General features: G+C 41.1%; 1 protein-coding gene across 2 annotated transcripts in view; it reads right to left on the bottom strand.

The window, feature by feature from the left end:
• Positions 1–12237: 12237 nt before the first annotated feature.
• The window catches only part of ZNF704 (zinc finger protein 704), a 95171-nt gene continuing 84463 nt past the window's right edge, over positions 12238–22945 (bottom strand). The window contains exons 9-10 of one of the 2 annotated variants that reach the window (XM_040082129.2): positions 22738–22836; positions 12238–22078 (exon numbers count right to left, since the gene is read on the bottom strand). In XM_040082129.2, coding sequence (XP_039938063.1) covers positions 22021–22078; positions 22738–22836 — 157 coding nt within the window. In that variant the 3' untranslated portion in view covers positions 12238–22020. Of the gene's footprint in view, positions 22837–22945 lie in introns of both variants that reach the window. The other variant, XM_040082219.2, reaches the window with a different exon arrangement.

The following is a 22945-nucleotide window of genomic DNA, read 5'->3' as shown; positions in this document are numbered from 1 at the left end:
CTACTTCAGACTATCCAGGCCATTCCTTTAGTGTTTCCTTTAGAGAAGAAAAATGAAGACAAGATTTCCTTGCCATCCAGGGCCAGTGTATTTCATACACTCAAAAGAATTTACTACAGTTAAAATAATGTTTCTTAACATCAGTGAAAAGGAGAGAAAAGAAAAGGTGCATAGGGCTTCAGGTGTTCTTGCCTGGTGTCAGCCCTGAGAGGTCGCTCTGGTGTGTGGGAGCTGCCCTCCCCCTGCAGAGGGATGGGGCCAGGCTGGGCTGGGCAGCTCTGCTTTGCCTCCTGCTTCCCACCAGAGAAGGCAGCCCTGCCTTGTCCCTGGGAGAAGGAGCATCTTCCCTATTGACTTTCCAGCTGACTCTGCTCTTTTCTGACATTTCCGACTATTCTGCTCAACTCCAACATCGCAGGGAATGCTTCAGCCCTGCCACAAAGCCCTGTCTGCAGGGAGAGAGGAAGCAGGAGTGAACAGGGAAAAAATGTGTTGTGGAAAAAATTTGTTTGTTTGTTTGTTTTTGTTTGGTTTTTTTTTTGGGGGGGGGGGTGTGGTTTGTTTTTTTTTTCCCCCAAGAAGTTCAAAAAAAGAAGAATCAAGGGTATGCAAGCCACAGGTTTGTCTCTTTATTGAACTCTGCTTAGCCTTGCCATGAAGAGCATACTTAGGCATTCCTCTCTGTCGATTGGGTTATTTTATTGTATAAAATTGTAACTGTAACTCGTGCAAAAATAAAATGAAGACATTAGAAGGAGTTTTTTCCATTTGCAACATTTTTTTACTGAGAGTTGAATCAAGCCTAACTGAGGTAAGCAGAAAGGATTGTGGAAGGACACGCAACTTAATTGGAGACACAATGGGGAAATGAAGTTGAAATAAATGTATGTTTTTACATATATATGCTGCAGTCACACAATCAGTCATATGGCAAGAAGGCATGGATCAAAGAGGAAGAGCCTAGCATGAGATTAAAGGGGGGATAATTGCAAGCAACCAGAAAGTTTTATAATAGAGGTGATAATAATATACAGCAGAGGAAGGAAACGGCAAGGAACAGAAATGAGGATAAAATGCAAATAAAAGAGATCCTTTGATCCTTCTGGCTTGCTCCTATATAACAGAATTATTTTATCACCCACTTACTTCATTTCCCTTCCTCTTTCATCTTGCTTTCCTCTGATAGCTTTCTAGTTCCCCTGCCCTGACAACGTACCCTCTCTGCCTCTCTCCACGTCTGGTAGCGGGGCAGTACAGGATATATCTTTATCAAGTGCAGGTTGTAAATATGAAACATCCTCAGTGAGGGATTGTACTTCTCATTTGCTGCTGACTCTGGGAAGCAACAGAGCTGGCAGGAGGAGGGACACAGAAAGTCAGCCCATGTAGAGAGCCAAATGGTGTAAGTTCAGCCTGAAATGCCAAAACCCCTCACCACCAGTCTGGGGAAAAGCACAAATATTTAAAGAAAAGAGAACCCAAGAAAGAAGCAGCCTGGGAGAGGGATTTTGCAAATATTTTTGAATTTTTATGGCTTTTACCAAAGCTGCGGAAGCAAAAAACATTTTCCTTCCTCCTTCCTTCCCTTTTTCTATATCCTGTTTGGTTTCATAGGTCAAGAGGTCTGTGACCAGAAGGAAGGAACCAGTCCTTTTCTAAAGAGGATGTCATTTGAGGCTCCAAACAGAAATCTCTGCACTACAGCCCTGTAGAAAGCCTGGTCAGGCCTGGCTAAAAACTCGGGCTAAACTTGGTTACGTGAGTCACCACTTCACTGACTTCATACCGCAGGCACGACGGGAAGTAATGGTAGTGGTGCTGATAGACACCAGAGCACAAAAGAGGGGAGAAATTATAAGTAGCAAAAATAAAGTGCCAGTCTCTCCTCTATGATGGCTAGAAGGTGTGTTGACGGCCTGAAAAAGACTTAAAAGCATATCTGGCAGTGATTTCTGGGGGTGGCTTGCTCTCTGCTCACTGTGAGGGGGTGAGACTTTAAAGCGCAGGATCTGCAGCCAGAAGGATTTTGTGTTTGTGTTTGAGAAGCAGTTCCAGCTGTGTGGGAAGATGAAGGCATCCTCGGCGTGCTCCGGTTTCCGAGGGTGCACTGGGAAGGCCTGCTTTGTCCATAGTGCTGCTTCTGCCAGTGACAAAAGAGCAAGGCTGCAGGAGTACATTTGTTCCCTCTTCTGAGGTAGGACTCAGAGCCTGCTTTTTATTGAACATTTTTGTGGGCAATGTTAATGAGTGTCTTTGAGGGCAGAGAATGCCCTGCATCATCTGGAGAGTAGGTGGGGTGAATCCCAGGGAGGGGGAGGCCTAGTGGGACAGGTATCAGTGTACCAAAATGAAAGGGTACCTAGTGCAACTGGACTTCAGAGTGGGGTAAAGATGTGATACTCCTGTTCTTGTCCCAGCCCTCAGGCTTTGACTGTTCACTCCTGGCAGAGCTAGGAGGTGTCTGCTTCCTGTGACCTTAAATGGGCTCACCGCTGAGGGATGGTGTTAAACATATTTGGGTTCCCACTTACTGACTCATTTTCTGATCCTCTGGAGCCTAAATGGCATGAGTGATTTGAATGATGCGAGCAAGCGCTTAGAGGAGTGAATATTGAGATGCAGAGCATGTGTATCACCTCCCTGTGACAGCTGTGGTGTGCACCGTGCTGGTGGGGAATGGAGCAGCAAAGGTGTCAGAAGTGAGACAAAAGGCTTGGTCTTCCACGGATTAATTAGTCAAATGCTCTCAACCACAAGTAGTGGGAGAGCGATGTTCTTGTACACAGCGAGATAACTCAGTGTTGGTGATGACACAAACAGCTCTGACCTGCAAGGATGCAGGACAAGATTCCAAGCTGCTCATTTTTCTTTGCAAGGAATTCAGGTCAACCCTTCTCAGATTTAGGAACTGTTTTTACCTGATTAACTCGCCACGTTTAAGTGTTGGGTAAGATGTAGGATTTTGCGCGCTTGAGAGTTAAACGGCAGAGTTTAGAGGGGTGTGGGACGCGTGTCCCCTGGGATGTGTGTCCCTTGGGATGTGTGTCCCCTGGGACGTGTGTCCCCTGGGACGTGTGTCCCCTGGGACGTGTGTCCCCTGGGACGTGTGTCCCTTGGGATGTGTGTCCCCTGGGACGTGTGTCCCCTGGGACGTGTGTCCCCTGGGACGTGTGTCCCCTGGGATGTGTGTCCCTTGGGACGTGTGTCCCCTGGGACGTGTGTCCCCTGGGACGTGTGTCCCTTGGGACGTGTGTCCCCTGGGATGTGTGTCCCCTGGGATGTGTGTCCCCTGGGATGTGTGTCCCCTGGGACGTGTGTCCCCTGGGATGTGTGTCCCCTGGGATGTGTGTCCCCTGGGACGTGTGTCCCCCGGGACGCGCCCGTGGCGCTCCCTGCGTTCGCAGCCTGGGAGCCCAGGACCGGCCCATCCGCGTTTCTCCGACCTCGCCGTGCTCTTGACTCCCGGCTATTTTTGGCACCTGCAGATTCCGCGCGTACCACAGGAGGTCAGCACGGGATAAGTTTTTACTTCCACTGAGTGCGTGGAAAAAACGTGTCTCGCTCTCGAGACTGTGCAATTCCCATCTGCTTCAATAAACGTGGGGAGCCCCGCGTTGCTTTTGCTATCAGTTATATGTAATGCGGTTTTAGGCCGCACATATTTTTATTCTCATCTAGTTTATAGTTTTTTTCCCCCCTTTTTCTGGGGGATGTTGTCACTATGAAAACTAATTTTGTGAAAATCATGTCTGAAATATAGACACACACTATATATATATACCTACACATATTATATCTATATATCTTATATCTATATCTTATATCTATCTCTCTATCGATATAGATACAGAGAGAGATAATGTATTCTGCTTATAGTATTTAAAAGGAAAACTAAAAAGCCTGTAAAGCTAACAGCTTAAAAGCCTGGGAAAGATTGTAAGTTTGCTTTTAGCCAATAGCCAAGGGGGAATGTTCACATATTACTGAAAAATACTGAAATGAATGTTTGGTGGACTAGTTATTGTCAGAGTCAGACAAGGCACTTGGAGCTATGGCCTTTGCTTGGTTACAAACAACCTTGGTGGTTTAATCCAGCCCATGGTAGTGGTTCCTCCCTTTCTCACCACCTGTAACTTTTGGCTTTTTACAAACTGGAAAAAAAATCAGTGAAGTCTTGTCTCAGAGCAAGACTTTACAATAGGTATCAAAAGGCAAAGCTGAGACAGAGTAATGAGAAATTTGCTTGCCGTTTGCCTTGCATTGAAATAAATGTGTTTAAAATATCTTTTTCTTCCCCAAAAATTGTAAAAGGAAGGAAAAAAAAAAAATCTGTGTCTGTTCACAGGTATCTTCTGGGGATAAACAAGCAAAATATAATTCAGAAAGGTGCAAATTCTTCTCCCTCTCCAAAGTTAAATTTAGAACATAAATCTTAGCATACTATTTGCTTTTTATTTTGTAAGACAAAAAGAGAAGTGTAGCTTAGTCTTCAAACAATTTTTATAACATAAATATTTTTCTTGGCATCACAGAAATGAGTGTGTGGGAGAGGGAGAAAAAAGTTGGCAGTTTAAGCAAATAAACTAGAAAATAACATGTTCGGTTAAGGGCACCAAAATAATATTATTATTCTCTAAGTGACATTTGCATTGCTAAGAAGTTGCAGCAGATTTCCATTAGGACCTCATATTATCAGAAGTAACATTAGAACATAATGATTTTGTAAGGCCACATTTGGAGAACGGGCCTCAAATGCAGGAGCGTAAAGCAAGATGAGGGCAGCATGCAAAGTACAAAATGCGCAGGTCATTTAAATAGAAATTGTTTTCTTGCAGCTAAGATTATTTGGAGTCTAAATTTGAGTCTAGTGAATTATTTTACTACAAGGAATGAGGTTAGAGGAAGTTACTGATGCAGGTAGAGACTGAATCATTCTGTCTCAAAATTTTCTCTGGGAAGTACGTGAGGTTGTGAAGTATTCCTAAATCAAATGCACCTAAGCTAGTCATGTCTTAATGCAGGACTGGATCAAAAGGATACAAGGCCCATGCAGGAGTGGAGGGAGGGAAGCACGGGTATTGAATTTTGGTCTAAAATGGAATCGCTTTAGTCCAGAAAACATGACGAGAACTGCAATTCTGAAGACGGCCCATCTGTCTTCAGAAACATCAATTACAGCAGAGATTATTATCTCTTAAAGTGGCATTTAATTAGTGGAATTTAGTCTGAAATATCACTTAAATTCTTCCTTGGTAATTATATGACTTCAAATCCCTTCCTTTTTATATCTACAGGAATCAGCCACAGGATTCCCTACTCTGATGATACAAGTCCGAGAGCTCTGAGTACCTGCGTGGCAGGAACGGGGCGGTGAAGACAGCTGGCTCTTCCAACAGCAGCTCCCAGCAGCGCCTGGATCTGCTGCACCTGCGGAGGGACGGCTGCGCTCGGCCGGAGCTGTGCCGCCCCTGGCCCAGAGAACAGGCTGGTTCACGGATTTCCTTTGCTGGAGAGGTGACCCAGTGCGCACGTGTGTGCTGGGGAGGTGCTGCTGGAGGGGAGGAAAATGTGAGCACAAGAGGGATTAAACCACTCATTACGTTTAATAGCCTTGCTATTTATATTGGACTTGGCATTGCAGCAGTAGGCAGCAGGAACGCATTAGCCAAAGGAAAATCTAAATATGATCTAACAAAGCTGGAAGGGGAGTCATGAATTTGGACAGAAATGATATTAGTTTATACTTTTTTTTCCCCCCCAATAAACTGTTCCCTTTTTCAGCGATGCCTCTCCAGCTTGCAAGTTTCAAGCAGTAGTTTCTTTGGCTTTACTATGGCAAAGGCATATCCTGGCCAAACGATTAGGATGATAACACAAGCAGGACAGGGGAAGTGTTGCTTGCAGAATGCATCAGGAGGAGCAGCGTGAGCCTGCAAGTGGGAAACAACAGTCACCAGCTAAAGGCTGAACATCAGATTCACGGGGGCAAAACTTAGAATTCAACATCCCTGCCCTGTGTGTCTTAGCTCACCGTGTGTAAACATCAGCCCTCTGATGAAAGGGAAGGAAATCAGCCCCATTCATAACAAAGTCGATACAAAGGTTATCAATGACTGACTCTAACTGGTCCTTGGTGGATGCACAGGCATTCATGGCTGTGAAAGAACTGAAATCCACATAAACAACTAACAAAAGCTATATACAAGGGATTTATTACATGAATAATTTGACATACTCCATGGTAGTCAGATACAAGTGCATTTAATTAATGTTTCGTGGACATCATAACAGTCGGAATATTTCAGCTGAACAGTCAGTTTTTGGCTGAATTCAAGCCAGTGCAATTCATGACATAACCAGAAACAGGGAGTTACAGGTCTACAATGAGGTTAGACTAGATAGCAACAGCATATTTATTGTCACATCAAAGCATTACAAAATATGAAAGCCCAATATTTCAACTATCTCTAAAATGGTATTTGTACAAAGCTGTTGTAGATACTTAAATGTAAGGATTTGTCACATCAGTAATGGACCATGACTTGATTTTTGGAAGTTACTTGAATATTCAAAACTATTTGGGGCAACAAGAAGAAATGTAAACATCTGACAGTCCTTTGAAGGTCCCTTCTGAGAAAATACATTGTGTGCCACAGGAAAAGTGCATTCTAACTGGTGTGTCTGCTATGGCCAGTTTGACTCACATTCACTTAGCACCAGTGAATTATTTATCCATTTCTGCAGTAAAAAGTTAGAAAATCTTTGTATTAACTCAGAAAAGAGAAAACAAAGTCAAAAGTTTCTTTTTTTTTCTTCTTCTTTCTTTAGAGGAACAACAAGTAAATTAAAAAAAAAAACAACCCACCCAACATTTAAAGTTACGTCTTATGTACAAAGGAACCAGGAGCTAGCAAAGCGCATAGCCCCTGAACAGTCTTTATTATTTATTTCTTCAGGTGCATGTACCTGAATATATGAGTTTATTTACAGCTGGACAGGTATCCACAGAAGTAATAATCAGAATTTTTCTATTTGGCTAGAAGTTGTATAAAAAAAGACAAAACACTGTTCAAATACTTTCCAAATATATATATATATATTAAAAGTATTCAGTATTTCCATCAGTGCCAGAGTTGGAAGCTCTTTCTCATTGTAAAAAGTTAACTTTGTGATAGCAAGTGACAGCAAAGGACTGATAGAGTCAGTCAGAGCTTTGATTTGAGGGACTGCAGCTGGAGCTACCCCAGGCCCACCAGGCAGTTGCAGATTGCAGGGAAATGAATCCATGTGTGTCTGTTGCAGTGACAGGCCACGTCCTGGTAAGGGGGACCTGCTGCTCCAGAGAGCCTCCCACTCATGCTGGACAGTCCTGTGGAACACTCTGGGGCAGGTTCCCTTTGAAAACAACCACCCAAAAACCTCTGAAGTACTGGAAATATTCTTTATGCAAATGAACAACTAGCAAGGGCAGGTAGCTCAGTAAATGGAAAAGGTAATCGCCACACTAATTCTTGTAAAGAATATAAAATTAAAGGCTTGGCCCCTCAAATACAAATACATACCGCAAAAATATTTTTTTAATTAACATAACCTAGATGAGTGCAAATCTCTGGATACATAAGAATATGACAGCCTTCATACTGGTATCAAATATTTTAACAGTTTGCATATAAACAAAATCTTTCTTTGTCGTTGAGTCCATGCTTGCTTTAGTCTAAAGCAAGGATATTCTTATTACTTCTACTTTTTTGGTCTTTCTTCCTGTAGGATAAAGTGTAAGAAACACACTTCATTCATTGAGTAGACTGAGTTGATGTATATTACAGTGACAACCCAAAATTTAAGTAAGAAATGTTGCATGCAGTATCTTTTTCCTTTATTTAATTACACCAGCTACAAGAGCAAGACATCCATTTTCCATCTTTCCTGCTCCCTTCCAACAGAAGGTACAGTAAACCCAAGCTTTGACCATCCCTTGCACGTCCCAGCCCTGAAGTCCATCAGTGATTCAGACCAAGGGCTGAGCATTTTGAGCGCTGCATTACCTGGGGCAGCAGGTCTCAGCAGTGAGACCACAAGCCCTGAGGAGCCATCCCTGCCTCCCAGGTGCTGCGGGGCACCGTGAGGAAATGACGGTCAGAAGGAACCCGGGCTGCTGGGATGGCTGGAAAGGCTGTCCCACGGGGGAGGATGGTGTCTGCCAGCCCAGGGGCAGTGGCCTCTCCTGGGCACAGCTGGGCTGTGTGACTGCAAACTCCCCCTGAGCCCAGGTGAGAGCAGCTGCTGGCCCTGCTCAGCCGCCCCAGCGTCCCGGATGAGCCAGAGTGCAAGAGGTGCTGGGGCTGGAGCAGCTCTGGCACGGGGAGCACAGATACCACACCTCTGGGTTTGGCCAAGCTGGGCCCTGGAGCCCAAACTGGTTCCCCAGAGCACACCCACACCAGGTCCTTGACTTGGCCAAGGGTCCTCAGCCACTCTGCTCCTTGGGCTGGGCAGCTCAGCGCTCCTCTGTTCTGCCTCTGAGGTTTTTGGAGAGTGGAAACAAGACAGGAGACAAATATCTGACAAAGGAGATGGGAGCACCTTCGGCTCCTGAAGTTTGGGGGTTTCTAAGCTAGGGGAAAGGTAGAAGTGATACAAGATACAGTATGCAGCTGTGTGAAAATGCATAGTTTGTATGAATACATTCATTTACAAAGACCAAAGGAAGGTCCTGTGCTATGTAGTTTAACCACCGTCTCCCTTTAACAAAAATGTGAGCTGACACAACTACAGGATGTCATTAAACACACAACTTGGGCGTTAATGGTAGCTGAATGGCATTTCCCAAACAGAGAAATAATGTTTCTTTTTGCTTTTTTGAGATTATTTTGCTTGGCTTTTCATTTGAAGTCTGTTGTTTCTCTAATCATGTATTTTAGGATTTCAGGAGATTCCTATTCAACCATGGTCATCTCAGTAATGACATACCCTGCTTTGGGGGTTGTTAAGAAGTAAAGGGCCCATAACACAAACAAGCAAACCAACAGAAACCTGGGTTTAGCTACGGTGTGTGAACTAGATCAAAACATGGTTCTTTTAAACTGCTGAAATTCTAGCTCAGTAGTGAGTAGTACTTTTTTTTTTTTTTTTTTTTTTTTTTTTTTTTTTTTTTTTTTCAATAGCTGAGCTAGTACAGAGAAAATCCTGTGAATTTGCTCACTTTCCTTTTATTTAGTTGACACTTTGGAACCTAGCTGCTTCCCGTGAGGAATGTCTGTTGTCCTGAGCATTCCTGAATATGCAACAGTAATGTAAGAGGCAGGATGGGCTTAAATTGAGAAAATTTTTTTCTGAATTATCTAGTGTTTTTTTCCATTTGCACTTTTTCTGAAGAAAAATCGCTTTGTCACTTGTGACTCTAAAACTCAGTGGTCTGCTTCTAAATGTAACTAACAAAGATCAGTACTCTCTGCTAATCAACTTGTTCTATAAATACTTAATTCAGCAATGGATCAACTTTTCTCATGATACTTTCTTTATCTTCATGTTTGTTTCATGTACTTGATTTTTAGCATTCGACTTAGATTCTTGCTTGCAACTTTTATTCAACTGTTATCTATGGAAATTGCACAAAAGCATTTCTGAAGCTGGAAAAAAGTAAGAATCAGATTCACAGGGAGGAGAGTGACATTATCTAAGCACATTTTGCAATTTAAAGTCAAGAAACATTGCCCGTTGCTTAGTGAACTGATATTCTTTGGGAAATGGAAAAGTACTGAAGATTTTTTTTCCATACAAACAATGAATATTAGAAATGCAAGAGGATGATATTTGCTCATTCTAAAATGCATTGACCAGAAACAAATTATTCATTACCTGAAATATTTGAGTAACTTGAGAAAAAAAAAAACCCTCTCAATTTTTACAAAATTACTCTGTACAAAGCTGGTTTAGTGCGTTGATAAAACTTGGGAGCTCATGCTTAGCAAATCATGAATTCGGTAGTCAAGTTTCACGTGCAAGCAGATACTTCTCAGTACCTTAATTATTTTCATCAACTTTTAGCTATTAATATGCATGTTGCTAATTTTGCACAAATGTTTTTAATTTAAGAAAAACAACTGAAATGTTTGGGGTGTCCTGACTTGTACTGAGAATGATTCCCGAGATACCTGAAGTCCACTGGAAGCACTCTTGGTTCCGCAGGCAGAATTGACTCATATGCTGACACAAAGATTTTAACACTTTGTTTTATATGAAATAACAGCAAAATTCTCAGAGGAATTTTGGAGGGCCCAAGTCTGGGTGAGTTTTGATCCAGCAATAAATCATTTTCAGTGGCAACGGACTGCAGAGGCTTTTTGATGAGTTATGACCAAGGTCCTCTGAATTCTTGAGTTCTCCTCAGCTGCTGGTGCTACAGGGGACTGTGAGAATTTGATAAAGGTCTGCATGGTGGCATTTTGTTGTGTGTTTTTAATGTTATAAGAATGAGAAAAGCACCTGCTTCTTACAAGAAACAGTTTTTTGCTATGCCTAAGTCACCCTCAGTGGAAGCCCCTTATCTAAGTGTGCTGTGCCGGCCCACTGGCTGCCCCCAGAGGGCAGAATCAAACCAGACTGTGAAGGATCAGCATCTGCAAGTCTTCTCTGCTAAGTTCCTTCAAACATACATGGAAATACAGCAAGCAGTCGGGCCACAGAGCTGCTGTTTGTGCTGCCTGACAGAACATGACCTTGGACAGGGCCTGTCACTGCTCTCATTCCTCAGCCCAACACGGACTGAGTTTTCAGACACCCTGTGCTTATTATAAAGGTTTTAAGCTTCATTTGCCCCATAATTCCAAGAGCTGAGCCATGCTGTACAGCCCTCATCTCTGTGGTGGCACGGACAGGTGACATCAGTCCATGCTTCTCTTCAGCACAGGTACCACTGATGTGAAGCACAAGGCTTGCACACCACTGGCAGTGGGCTTGCCTCGCTCCAGGGACTCCTGGTGGTCCCTGGAAGGACACAGCAGCTTTGCAGCACACACAAATACCTGGATCATACTCATATATTGCAGGAAGAACTGCAGCTTGATTAAAAATGGCAAGGTGATACATTTGCAGTCCAAGGTGAAACTATACCCAGGCTATTGGAGCAGCAGGTAGCTTTTACTTTTACCTATGGAAGTGGAAATGAGCAGAATGTCTGGAAGCCTCCCAAACAGAACCAGGGTCTCTGGGAGGTGGCCAACTAAGAGCTTTTGCAAGGATTTGCATGGATTTTACATGACTTCTGAGCTTTGCATGGTCCATACACACACACAGTCAGCCTGTGAGAGGGGAGCCCAGGAATGATTCACCCTGGGAAGGAAACTGCCTTGCTGTCTCTCTCTGCCCCTTTCACTGCCATGTACCCTGTTTTCTTCACTTTTCTATGTGTGATTTGGAATAAAGAGTTTGGACAAAGTAAAAGTCAAAAATGTCTTTATTTTTCAGCATGCTCCATAAGATTTAAAAGGATTCTGTGCTGGGGCAGAGTAGCTGTTCTTTGTTCAAAATGCTGAAACTGGCATCTATAAATTAAGGTAAACTACATGCAATAGTGTGAGCGCTGTAAGCTTAAGACCAAAACCAGAGGGAAGATGAGTTCATTAATTCCCTTAGGAATAAAAGGATTGTCTTTAGGACACTAGTTCCCAAAACTACTGGGGATGAAGTCAAGAAAAACCAAATGGAAATACTACTGCCAACCTGGCAGTGGCCCAGCAAATTGGGAGAGCTGCTGTTTAAAGCAGGAAAATCCAAACTCTCCTATGGCTTCTGCTGGTGCCTTGTACGGGTATGAGTTCACCCCACTGCTGCCCACTGCACAGCGCTGCGCCAGCACGGGGGAGAAACTGCTCCTGAGCACTAAAGTTAAACACATTCCCAAATTTCTAGGAGCTCTTGGCGTTTTAAACTTGCCCATTAAACAGTTTCACACTTTAAACTAGATTAGGCTATTTTTTTAGACCCTTATCAATTAACCTAATGCAGGTTTTGCATATAAGGAAATCTGCCATCCCAAACTTTGTCTTCTCTTCATTCACATCACACTTTAAACCATAATATCCATTAATGTATTGAATTTACCAAATGATAAGAAATAGCAGAAACTATAATATTTCTCAATGTATCATTAAAAATGTCTCTGATCCAGATTATTTACTCTTTTATGGAACCTGCATTTTTATAAAAACATCTTAGTTTTATGGTTAATTTCAAGTTAAAACTAGATTAATAAAACCTTTACTGTCTTGTGTATCAAAAATACATGGCCCAAAAAGTGAAAAAAATATATAAAGTGCAATGCAGAGCAAATTAAAGCTCAGTAATTTTACACTGAAGTGAAAAAGGAAATGCTCTGGTTCTAAAAATAATAATTCAGAAAAAAAAGTTTTTAAAGAAGAACCTGAACTTACTTTATACTCTCTGAAACAAGATTTGATAGGAAACAAAGGAAGATCAATGTATGCACACAGGTATTTCTCTTTTGACTGAAGCAAGAAAAAGGGATCTGCGGATATAAATACTGCAGTCTTCTGCAAGCAGAATGCTTTAGAAATCCCCTGCCCATCAAAACTTGGTAACTGGGTTTTTAGTTTCCTACAGCTGCTTACCCTGTGCTAAATTCACCCCTTCTATGATGGAAATGCTTTTCTTACATGAGACAATATGAATAGCAAGTGACAAGAAGACATGCTTGCTTTTTCAGAGAGTTAAAAAACCCACAGTGCAATTGATGCTGATGGTGCTCTTTCTTCAGTTACCTGGTGACCCTTTACCTCTTGCCCAGCATTCCTATCACTATTAAATTGAAGCTATAATAAAAGACTGAGAAACTGCACTAGCAAAGCAGCTGAGAATCTTTCCTAGTTGTTACAATGTCTGGGTAAGAAGTATCCCCTGGTCCTCTGTAGCCCAGAGATCTACAGAGGTAATGACTTCCCAGCTCCTTAATGAACCTTGGAGGGCCTGAGATTACTGTGAATAATTCCAGACTGGTTCCAGGGAGGAGCAAGGTCCAGTAAGGTTGCTTTTTATGTCCCTTAACTCCTACAGTATCTGCTTAGCAAACTCATGGTGCAGTTAAAATGCAGTCTTAAGACTCATTGCACATTCTATTATTGATCTAATTCTTCTCTTTCTCCCTATATATTAAATTTCATATCAAAATCAATGCCAGCAGACATAGGTGGATTTCAGGTCCTTAATGAGACTCCAGACAAGACAGAATGGGATAAAGACAGTATTACCATGCCTGCCCCATGTAAGGGCAGGGGCACAGACCCAGCAGGCCAAAAGCTATCTAGCATTTTATACAGACCTCCAAGTACAGGACTGGCTCAATCCAGCATAACTCAGGAAACTTCCCTCTAGAAATGTTTCTGCTGAGGGTAGGAAGAGCTTTTTCAACAGCAGCACAAGCTTATGTCACCTTAACCTGCTGTGGAACTGCAGTCTGATGCAGGATGCAGAAGTCAATGTACAAGAATATTCCCAAACTCCATGACCAACCAAAATAATGTCCGGCTCCTTGCAAATGCAGCAGTGGATGATTGCTGTGTTAAAAATGCCAGAGGCAAGCAATGGGGCAATGTCGTCTTTATAAAGGTCTACTAATAAAACACTAACTTAGGAAGTCTAAGACTTGGGAAAGAGCCTCCTTTACCTGGGGGTCCAGCTTGGTTTAGGGCTCAGTGCTGGGTTCCAGCAAATCTTTGGGAAAAACTCGGTTAAGATTCCCGGGGTCTGTGAGAGCCCCCACAGGAGCTGCAGCATGGCTCTGGAAGGAGGGAAACAACCGTGCCTGATTCAAAGTCTGACAATGCCGTGACTCATTCAGCAAATTTCTGCAACAAAAAAGCTACCCCACAGTTCTATTTTAATGGCTGAAAAAGAGTTTCTTTCTCTTCAAAAGAGGGTTCTGTACTATGAACATGTCATGAATGCATGTGGATAACCAACCTCCCTCAAGCTGGACACAGCAAAGGCAGCACTTGAGCCAACAGCACACGGACATGGTGGTGGCTCCTCTCACAATGGGCTGCCTATCCTGGATCCCATACTGAGAAACCCCCTTCTCCCTGGGGCTGGTATCAGTAGGAAAGATTATAGGCTGAATACCACCAGCCTAAACAGCCCTTAAGTCTGTCACTAGGTAACACATCCAGAGTACTGCCACTTTGGTATCACTAGAAACTCTTCCATGAGCCGTGCACACGTGCAGAGGTGTCCACTGTATCCATCCCTCATAAAGCTGAATGCACAATTCTCAAGCCCTCAGAAAGGGAGATTCACAATTTCACACTCCCAGTTCCAGTGGAATGTACACAGAGGAAAACCCACATGCTTTTGTTCTACAACCACTACCTGTGTGAGCAGCCTTTGTCAATGAAGTTATTCTTGGGAATAAATGAACTCCCCTGAGAAAACCTGTACTGCTTCAAGGGCTCAGCTCATTACAATGTGATCTGCATTCTGCTCTGAATTGTATAGTAAGACTTTTTATCAGACTTGTAATTTATAGGAAAAAAAACCCCAAAACACCAAAAATCAACCACAGAACTTCTGTAATTGACCGCTTAAAACTAGCTTCCTCCTACTGGGATCCAGTTCTGAGCAATTTTTTTCAGGTCTTGCCTGACTGGCTCAAGCCCCTTTTGACTAATATCTCTGCATTTGTACTTTGTTAAAAGTCTGTCAAACAGGAAAAGAACCAATCTCTGTTCAACAGACCTGATTACTTCTGTCTTTCAGCTAATTCTGGACCCAGAGCACAAGACAAAACAGTAAGAGAGATGGGAAGATGATCTGTATTTCCTTATTTATCAGAAAAATAACCAAACAAACAACCCCAAACAGGGTTGAGATAGCCGGATGCACCGTACTTGGCAGCCTGTATTCCATCAACCCTGCAGTGCAGATGGAGAGAAGAAATATGTGAGTGGAGCTTTTAGGTTGATTGTTCAGATCTTTCTCATGACTGAACAATGAATCCTCAATGCAGTATTTTCCTGTAATCTTCTGCTTGTATGAATTCTCTGCTTAAGTGGAGCAGATCATGTTGCATGATCTCATTCAGACTGTACAGTATCACAAAAAACTCAATTTTAGAAGTTTTTTTCAAAATAATACCATTCAAGCCAAATACCGGTAATTTAGGAACGTTTTCACCATCAGAATACAACCCCCACCCCAAAATGTTGAGAAAATGCAAGAGACAAATCAAGGCAAATTTCAGACTAAACTACCTCTGTAACCAAGGGAAGTAAATTTTTTTTCTTTCAATAATCCAGAATTTGTATGGCTTTGTAAAGGTGTTCTAGTTTACTTTTGTCATGTAAAATAACATACCACCAGTCTACATGATTTACAATTTCCCCCTCCTCCTTTTGGTTCTCAGGAATTTCCAAATCCTGTTTCATAATGTATAATGAACAGTTATAAAATTAGACCAGCATCATCATTTCAGAGAGATATTAAGATCCCAGTGCTATAAAAGTCAGTTTTCAGAGAGCACATGTTTGCAGTGATGTACAAACACACATCACTTGTTCCCCTAATTTAGCCCTTTGTAAGTATTGCACCTGGTTAATAAGGCTACTCTCTATTTTCTTCTAGCACTAAAAATTGCACATAGGCAACATCATTTGTGGCTTAAAAACATCGTATTCCTAAAGCTTTTAGGTAAACGCATCTATTTCCTTGCATACTCAGAGTTCCTATGCCTCCAGTTCCCTGGAGGAGTGTTGAGTATACAGGGAATATAGATGGAACAAGAGAAATTTAATTCATGTGACCTGCTTGTCATGTATTTTTTTTCAGTGTGCTCAAGTATGTTTCTTTGAGCTTGATGTCAAATACACACCTTTTACAAACTTAACCAATGCTTTCACATGCTGAAATGTACAGCTGATCTTGTCTCTTTCTCACCTTCCCTTCTGCAGTGCAAAAAATCATAATAAAAAAAGAATTCTGTAAATTTGGCTGGTCTTCTAAACACAAGATAAATTGCATAAATTCAGGAAAAGGTAGATTGTCCCACAAAGTGCATATTTCAGACAAAGCTGTAGGAGTATCTGCTCTTGCCAAGACTTGATTTCAGAGTAGCTCAAAAATGTGTGCCGAACTTCAGGAGCATGAGGAATCTCATCAACAAACTCCACAAGTGGAGGTAAACTTGAGTATGTACTCAAGTGCTCTGATGAACCTAAGCCTACCTCTTATTCTTGTAACACCAGTAGTTCTATGTCTGTGCAGTTGTACTTTGTAATTTGCAGACTATGTGCTCCCTTTCCCTGAAAGATTTGTTGGCATGACTTTAAGAATTAATTACTACAGTTAAACATGATACTAAAAATTCTGATACCATGTAAATGCTATTTACATTTGTAGTTCCTAAAAGTAAAGACACTGATTTTTATTCACTTCAGTATACATATTTGGGAAGCTGTAACACAGAGTGCCTGGACACAGGAAAAAGCATTGCTAGGAAAAGATTATTATGGATCCAATAGGATTTTTCTGTCTAAAAATAAAGCAAAATTGAGAATTTACAAAACTAGTGTAATTTCAAATTCCTAGACAGTCCAGTTCAAAACCTTGGGTTTACTGAAGTTGATACCTTTGCAGATATGACAAAAAATATGAGGTGGCATGTTTTAATTTCATGTAGAACTAGCCCTTTGCAAAGTGCAGTACAGAACTCTCCAGGATATCACGCTGACATACTGCTTTTTTGCTTGCTGAAGTAATTTGGTAAGAAGTAATTCAATTACAGACAAAGCATGTTTTGACCAAGCAACTTTGTAGACAAGAAGCCCTTATATTTACACTAGATCCTGGAAAGATTTACACAAATGTATAGATTTACATTATAATTAGGTTATGGTTTAAGCTGATTTTCTGTATTTTTGTATAACTTTTTTTTGTATTTTTAACTTCCTAAGCTACAGCATTAAATAAGATCATGTTCATCAACTAGTGCTTCATTCTAATTTTAATAATTCAAGTAATGACATATTGCTCTTTTAATTTTGCCTAAAATATATAAAAAAATTTTCTTAGACATCTTCTATTCAAACAAACTCACATCCTGTCTTTACAGCCCTCTCATGTTCCCTGAGGAAATCTGTTTCAACTATTTTCTTTTTTTCCTGTCTTCCAGAGGCAGCTTTTATTTTAGTAATTTTTGTTTATCTGGCCATTGCCATTTGCATCATATATTAATTGATGCTGGGTATCACACACTACGTTAAGTACTCCAGAATCAAAGCTGAATCTTTAAGAGGATTGGCAAACAGTAAATACCAACACTCAAACATTTTAGAATGTTCAAGTCCATCTTTAAATTTTAATTACACAAAGAATTCAGATTTAATGCTGAAAGAGCATTTATATTGCTAAATTTATTTCCCTCGAGGGTGTATGAGACATCTCACATTCACATTCAAATACAGAAGGAGAAACATTCTAGGTGTTAAGATGTGTCAAAAACCAGCAGAACACCAGCTTGTTACTAAATTTATCTATTCTCTTCTATTTCATCAGCTGAACAAATTCTTGCTGTGAGTGTGAGCAAACACCAGAGCAACCTGTACTTTCTTCTGGCTGGTGCCATCAGAAACAGGCTGATTTCTGTTCCCAGGGTCTTTCTGCATTGCTGTTGCAAATGGTCTGTGTGAAGCACAAAGAACATGATGAGTGCTTTCTGTATTGAGGAACAAGCTCAAAAAGCTGAAAGTGGAGACACACACCCCTTAAATCCTGCATTTGGATAGAACTGAGAGCATGGTCAGTGTGAAAGCGCTGTAGTCAAAGATGGAAAGAGCAGTTCAAGTGGGCACTCTCAAGTGTAGGTGTACACTGGCTGTTTTGCAGTCTTCAAGATTTTCGAGCTCCACATGGGTGCAAAGAAAGGCTGCTCCCATCTAGCAGACAGTGTATTTAAATGCTCAGCTTGATTTCTACCCATTACTTCCTTCTACGTATTTTCCAAAGATGCCATTAAACTCTGCTGAACTTACATTAGAATAAAATCTAAACTATGATACCTTACACCTGCCTGGTCATCTACTAGAAAAACCTGACAAACGCAGATTAAAGCCCAAACTCCATACTGCTTTTAGTTCCAGTGCTACCGCCTCACAGGAAGATTGAATAGAATATGAATATAAGATCAAGATGAGGCTTTACAAATGTTTCTGTATCGAAATATTTCTAAGAAAAGGTGCAGCACAACTTCCTCCACCAGATGCCTTTTAACTTTGAACCAATAGAAGGAAGCCTCACTGGCAATCTCCAACATCTCTACAAATGGCTAGCAAGCTTCTAATTCCATGTCCTGCTTCTGAGATCATGTTCCAACACATTTACAGGCAGCAGAAGAAAGAAATCACTTTGTAGTGTGACACTTACAGTGATTGTCCTGGATTTTCAACAGGATCATTTTAGCTGGTCCCAGCCCACAGCAAGCAATAGAAAACCATCCCAGTGTACTGGATCAGAATGAATGACAAAGTGAAATTAGTGCCAAGAATATCTGGGACATTGCATGGTGCTGGAAACTATCGTGCAGGTTCTACAAGAGCTTTTGCCTAAAGCTTTACCTCCTGTTGTGCTGCCTATCTAGTCATTATTGTGAAAAACGAGGCAGAGAAGGAATAAAGATGGTGACACTGGTGATAGCCAATGACTACAAGTAACTTGTAGATAACTAGATAGCTACCATTCATACCAAGCTAAGGATTTGGGAAAAGTAATCCAACAGACAGGCATTCTGCTCAGCTTATTCACACAAGCAGGGCTGACCTGCCAACAGGTACATGCTAGGTGATGACTGGTATTGGTTAAAAGTGTAAACTTGCAAATTGGAACAGAATTTTTACTCACTTTGCATCTTGTATATCCTGTTGTGTTTGTGCAAGGCACTATAGAATCAGGCACATTGTTTTGAGTGGAAATCATTTTATGACTATGGTCATAATGTTCAATAGCTTCATAGAGGAGCAGTCGGAGCACAGTCAATATTAAAAATTGCCATTAAAATATCTCACTTCTAACATTATCTCGTTTTCCAGATCTTTTAGGGAATTGGGAAATAGCTTTGTTCTAACAAGGAAACTCCTAAAGAAAAATATTTGTGATCAGTATGGCTGATCTCCACTCCGATACTGATGCTGGCAATTTCTGTTACCAATGTCAATACTATTAACAGTAAAGCCGATCCTTACATTTTTATATCAAGTTCTGGCTCTTGACATAGATGAACCCACGTCTAAATCCCTGTAGCACATAGACACTGCATGATGTGTTCAAGACATTCTTTCCGACTTCCCTGGGGGGCCAGAGACAATGACCTACCCACCTCCCACAGAGAAACTGAAAACTGGAACTGGCATTTAGTGATGACAATAAATGACCAGAGCACTCAGGCTAGCTCTTCCTCAGGAGAACAAAGAAATCTGACTGTTTTGGACTGGTCAGTGCAGAAGTGTGAGCTAAATCAGGTGTTAGGAGGACAGCGACACAGCCCAAAACAAGACAGAAGCAAGAGACTGAAAAATGGAAGGGATTACTCCAGATTATGATCAGTAGTGCCAGCAGAAGGAAGGCTTAGCTGACATTTCTGCTCTTGCTGGCCGTGTGAGGACCGCGAAGGGGATCTCGGCAGGCGCTGAACTGCTCGTGCAATGTGAGTCAATCCGAGTTCACAGCACCAAGTGACTGCAGAACGCTCCGCGTGTGGCCGGGCTGTCGCGCTATCGCCGGCCTTGGTTCAGGCACGCTACCTCGACAAGCGCCTGCTTATGAACCAGAATGTCACAACCGTAAGAGCCAAAACTGATTTAATATAAACCGCTGATTAAAGGTTGTATAAATGTATAAAAAGACTGCTAATTTAGCTTTGTCCTGGCAGGATTTATCAATACCTTCTGTTCTCTGCCTTGTTAACACCAACTTTCTCTCCGGTTTTGATGGTTTGTGGCTTTGGTCCTTTATGCAATCCATATCCAATTTGTACCAGAGGGCAATCTGGTCTGGCAACAAAACCATTCTTCTGCACAGAAACTTATAAAGAATAATCTTATTACAGTAATTAGTAAAGTGCCCTCGGGAAAGGTGCTCGCAATGCCGTGACATTATAGAAACAAGATACAATCTGATACATTATTTTCAAAAAAATCCTCCAAAGCAAAAAGGAGGTGAACAACAAATATATAGGCAAATACTGTTAGTTCAAAACCAGTTGAATTATGGAATGCTTTATAGTCTTGGAGTGCTTTTGAAACGGGAGGCGGGGAAAGTCCCAAATTTTTTAAGTTCTATCGAAGTAAGTACACCATCAGCAAGCCCAGTGTTTGAAGATGAAATGTCTATGAATTACTATGAGGTATTTTACTTTGAAAATTGAAAAAATACACCATGTTAAGAAAATCCATGTTTTACTAAGAGGAAAGAAGTTAATACAGTGTCTACGTATACCAACTGACCCTTAGCGTCTTTTTCTTCTGTTTGTAAAGAAAACAGTCCTTCTCTTCCCTGTTAATTTCAGATTTTATATACACATATAAAACGATATAATATATAGTTTTACATGTATATACAGACATACATACAAAAATACTCATACACACTCATATGTGTATATATCTCAGGGTCTTACTGGATTTCAGAGTCTGTTTTTCTTTTTTTTGTGACTTAGAGAACACAACTGGGCAAAAAATCAAGTAATTGCATGCATGAAAGCGTATCTTGCCACTTGTGCATGTAAATTACACAATTTGTAAATAACTGCAGAAATAGCATGCTCAAATTAGACACCTGATTGCCCAATTAACTCGTTCACAGAAAATCAGATGTTAACCTTCAGTAGCTCCTATTATGGATTCTTCTTTTCACTGCTACCCTATGGAATCCACAGTGTGTATTCCAAACAAATGCACTGTTATTTTGTGCTTTTACATAGACACAAGCAGCACTGCACACTTAATAAAGCTATCAAGTGAACTTTGGACCAGATTTTAGAAAGTTGTTTAGATACTTAAAAGTCCTCTTATGAGAATGAGCCAGCTCAAACAATTAAAAAAAAAAAAAAAAAAAAAAAAAAGTAGAAAAAGATTCGGTCTAATTTCAATTGGTTCAAATGTTATGAAAAAAAATAAGGGCATTTGTGGCCCTTCATGCCTCTATTAATACACAAAGTTTTGCTTCTGTGTCTGTTTTTTTTTTAAGGTGTCTTGTTTTCTTTAACAGGCAAGTATTATTTCGCCATATACATTCACTTCCTAGTTAATCCTTCCTTTATTTTTGTATTGAAATAATCATTAATTAACAGCAATTTGATACAAGTGGACACAGAACACCAGGTTGCCCCACTCCAGTGTATACTTCCTAAGGGACAGAGAAACTGAAATACCCAAATCGATCCAAGTACTGCAAATAGAGAAACTTGTTAATTTATGCATCAAAATGAATTAAGAAATGGTTTTTTGCCACAAATATGTTGCTCCTTTGCTGTTGTACTTCTTTTTCTGAGGTGATGTTGTGGAAAGAGGGAATTTTCTTTACCAATTTTTTGTATCAAATAAATCTTAGTAGCTTTAAAAGAAAAAGCTGAACGAACCAATATCTTAACAACAATCTCTGAAATAAGAGAAGAGGAAGCAAAAGCAGAACTGCTGGGCTGGATCATGTCCCTGAATTAGGTATTACCTATAATCCTAGTGGCTGCATTTACCAGTTCTTCACAGGCCTCCTGCAGCTACAGCTGTGCTGGTCCAACTGTTCATCCCCCCTCAGAAAGGGGAGAGTAATAAGAAAAGCTACTGGAACCCCTTTATATTCTTGTGAGTTTCAATCAAGCATCACTGTATTTCTTCCCTCAGACTTCTCGTGACAGTCAGTATCTGCTGGTGACTTGCCACTGCCGCTTTTCTTCCTCTAGAGGATCAAAATCCAATTTGGTACTTAAATTACTTTGTTCCACTCCACCGGTCTGTGCCTCTTTTAAAAATCTTCCAGGAGTGCTGCATGTCCTTCTTGCAAAATCAGCTTTGCTTTTCTCCTATAAACAAACAAATGAAAATCCCAACTCTTCCCCACATGCCCTTTTCAAAAATATAATCACGATCATTTGTATCAGGAGAATTATTTAGCGGTCTCCAGTCTTAGTACAGCTTTTGTTGAGAAAACTGTAGCTTATATGACTCTGAAGTGTTTATTAGAAAGCTTTCAAAAAAGGATCTTCGTTTCAGGAAAAGAAAAAATGTTCAGTTTAGCAAATACAGATGTTCACAGCAGAAAGACTGAAATGGTTAAAAATGATCCTAGGGAGCAAGCAGCTCACAGAATTAGCAAAATAATTAACTTTTTCCTTTCTTTTACAGAAGAACACTAATAGCTGCTCTGGTTTCCACACTTACTGAGACAGATTTTCTTGTGTGGTCTTGGTTTTGCTTTTTTTTTTTTTTTCTTTTTTCTCTATTGCTCCACACAGGTTTTAATTAGTGCTTCTCCTTGGCTACAAGTGCTTCATTTTGAAATACAAAGCTCTTAAAAAAACAACAACAACAAAAAAGAAAACGCCCCAAAAAACCAAAACCCCCCGCATCACATCACTGGAGGGGAAAATGGGAAGTACAGTGCAGCTGCAGCAATCTGCTTCTGCTGTTGTCCTCCCCCTCCCCAAATCCTCTGCATAATTTCAATCGTTAGTCGATGAACCTTTGGCAGGCCTTCTTCCATCGGCACGCAGTGCACCACATATCTCTGTTCTCCATCCCATAGACCTTCCGACACTTTTTCCCCTCCCCTCTAGGCTTCCTGTCAGAGAGAAAGGGAAGCTCGTTAATGAGACGCTTTAATCATTTTGCTTTTCACCCTAAGACCACGACAACAAACTCATTGGAGTGCAGGAGGCAGAGAAGCCACG

This window comes from Hirundo rustica, chromosome 1 (genome assembly GCF_015227805.2).
Source record: "Hirundo rustica isolate bHirRus1 chromosome 1, bHirRus1.pri.v3, whole genome shotgun sequence".
Classification (NCBI taxonomy): Eukaryota; Metazoa; Chordata; class Aves; order Passeriformes; family Hirundinidae; genus Hirundo; species Hirundo rustica.
The sequence above is the reverse complement of the archived record's forward strand: the minus strand, read 5'-3'. Positions and strand labels throughout refer to the sequence as shown.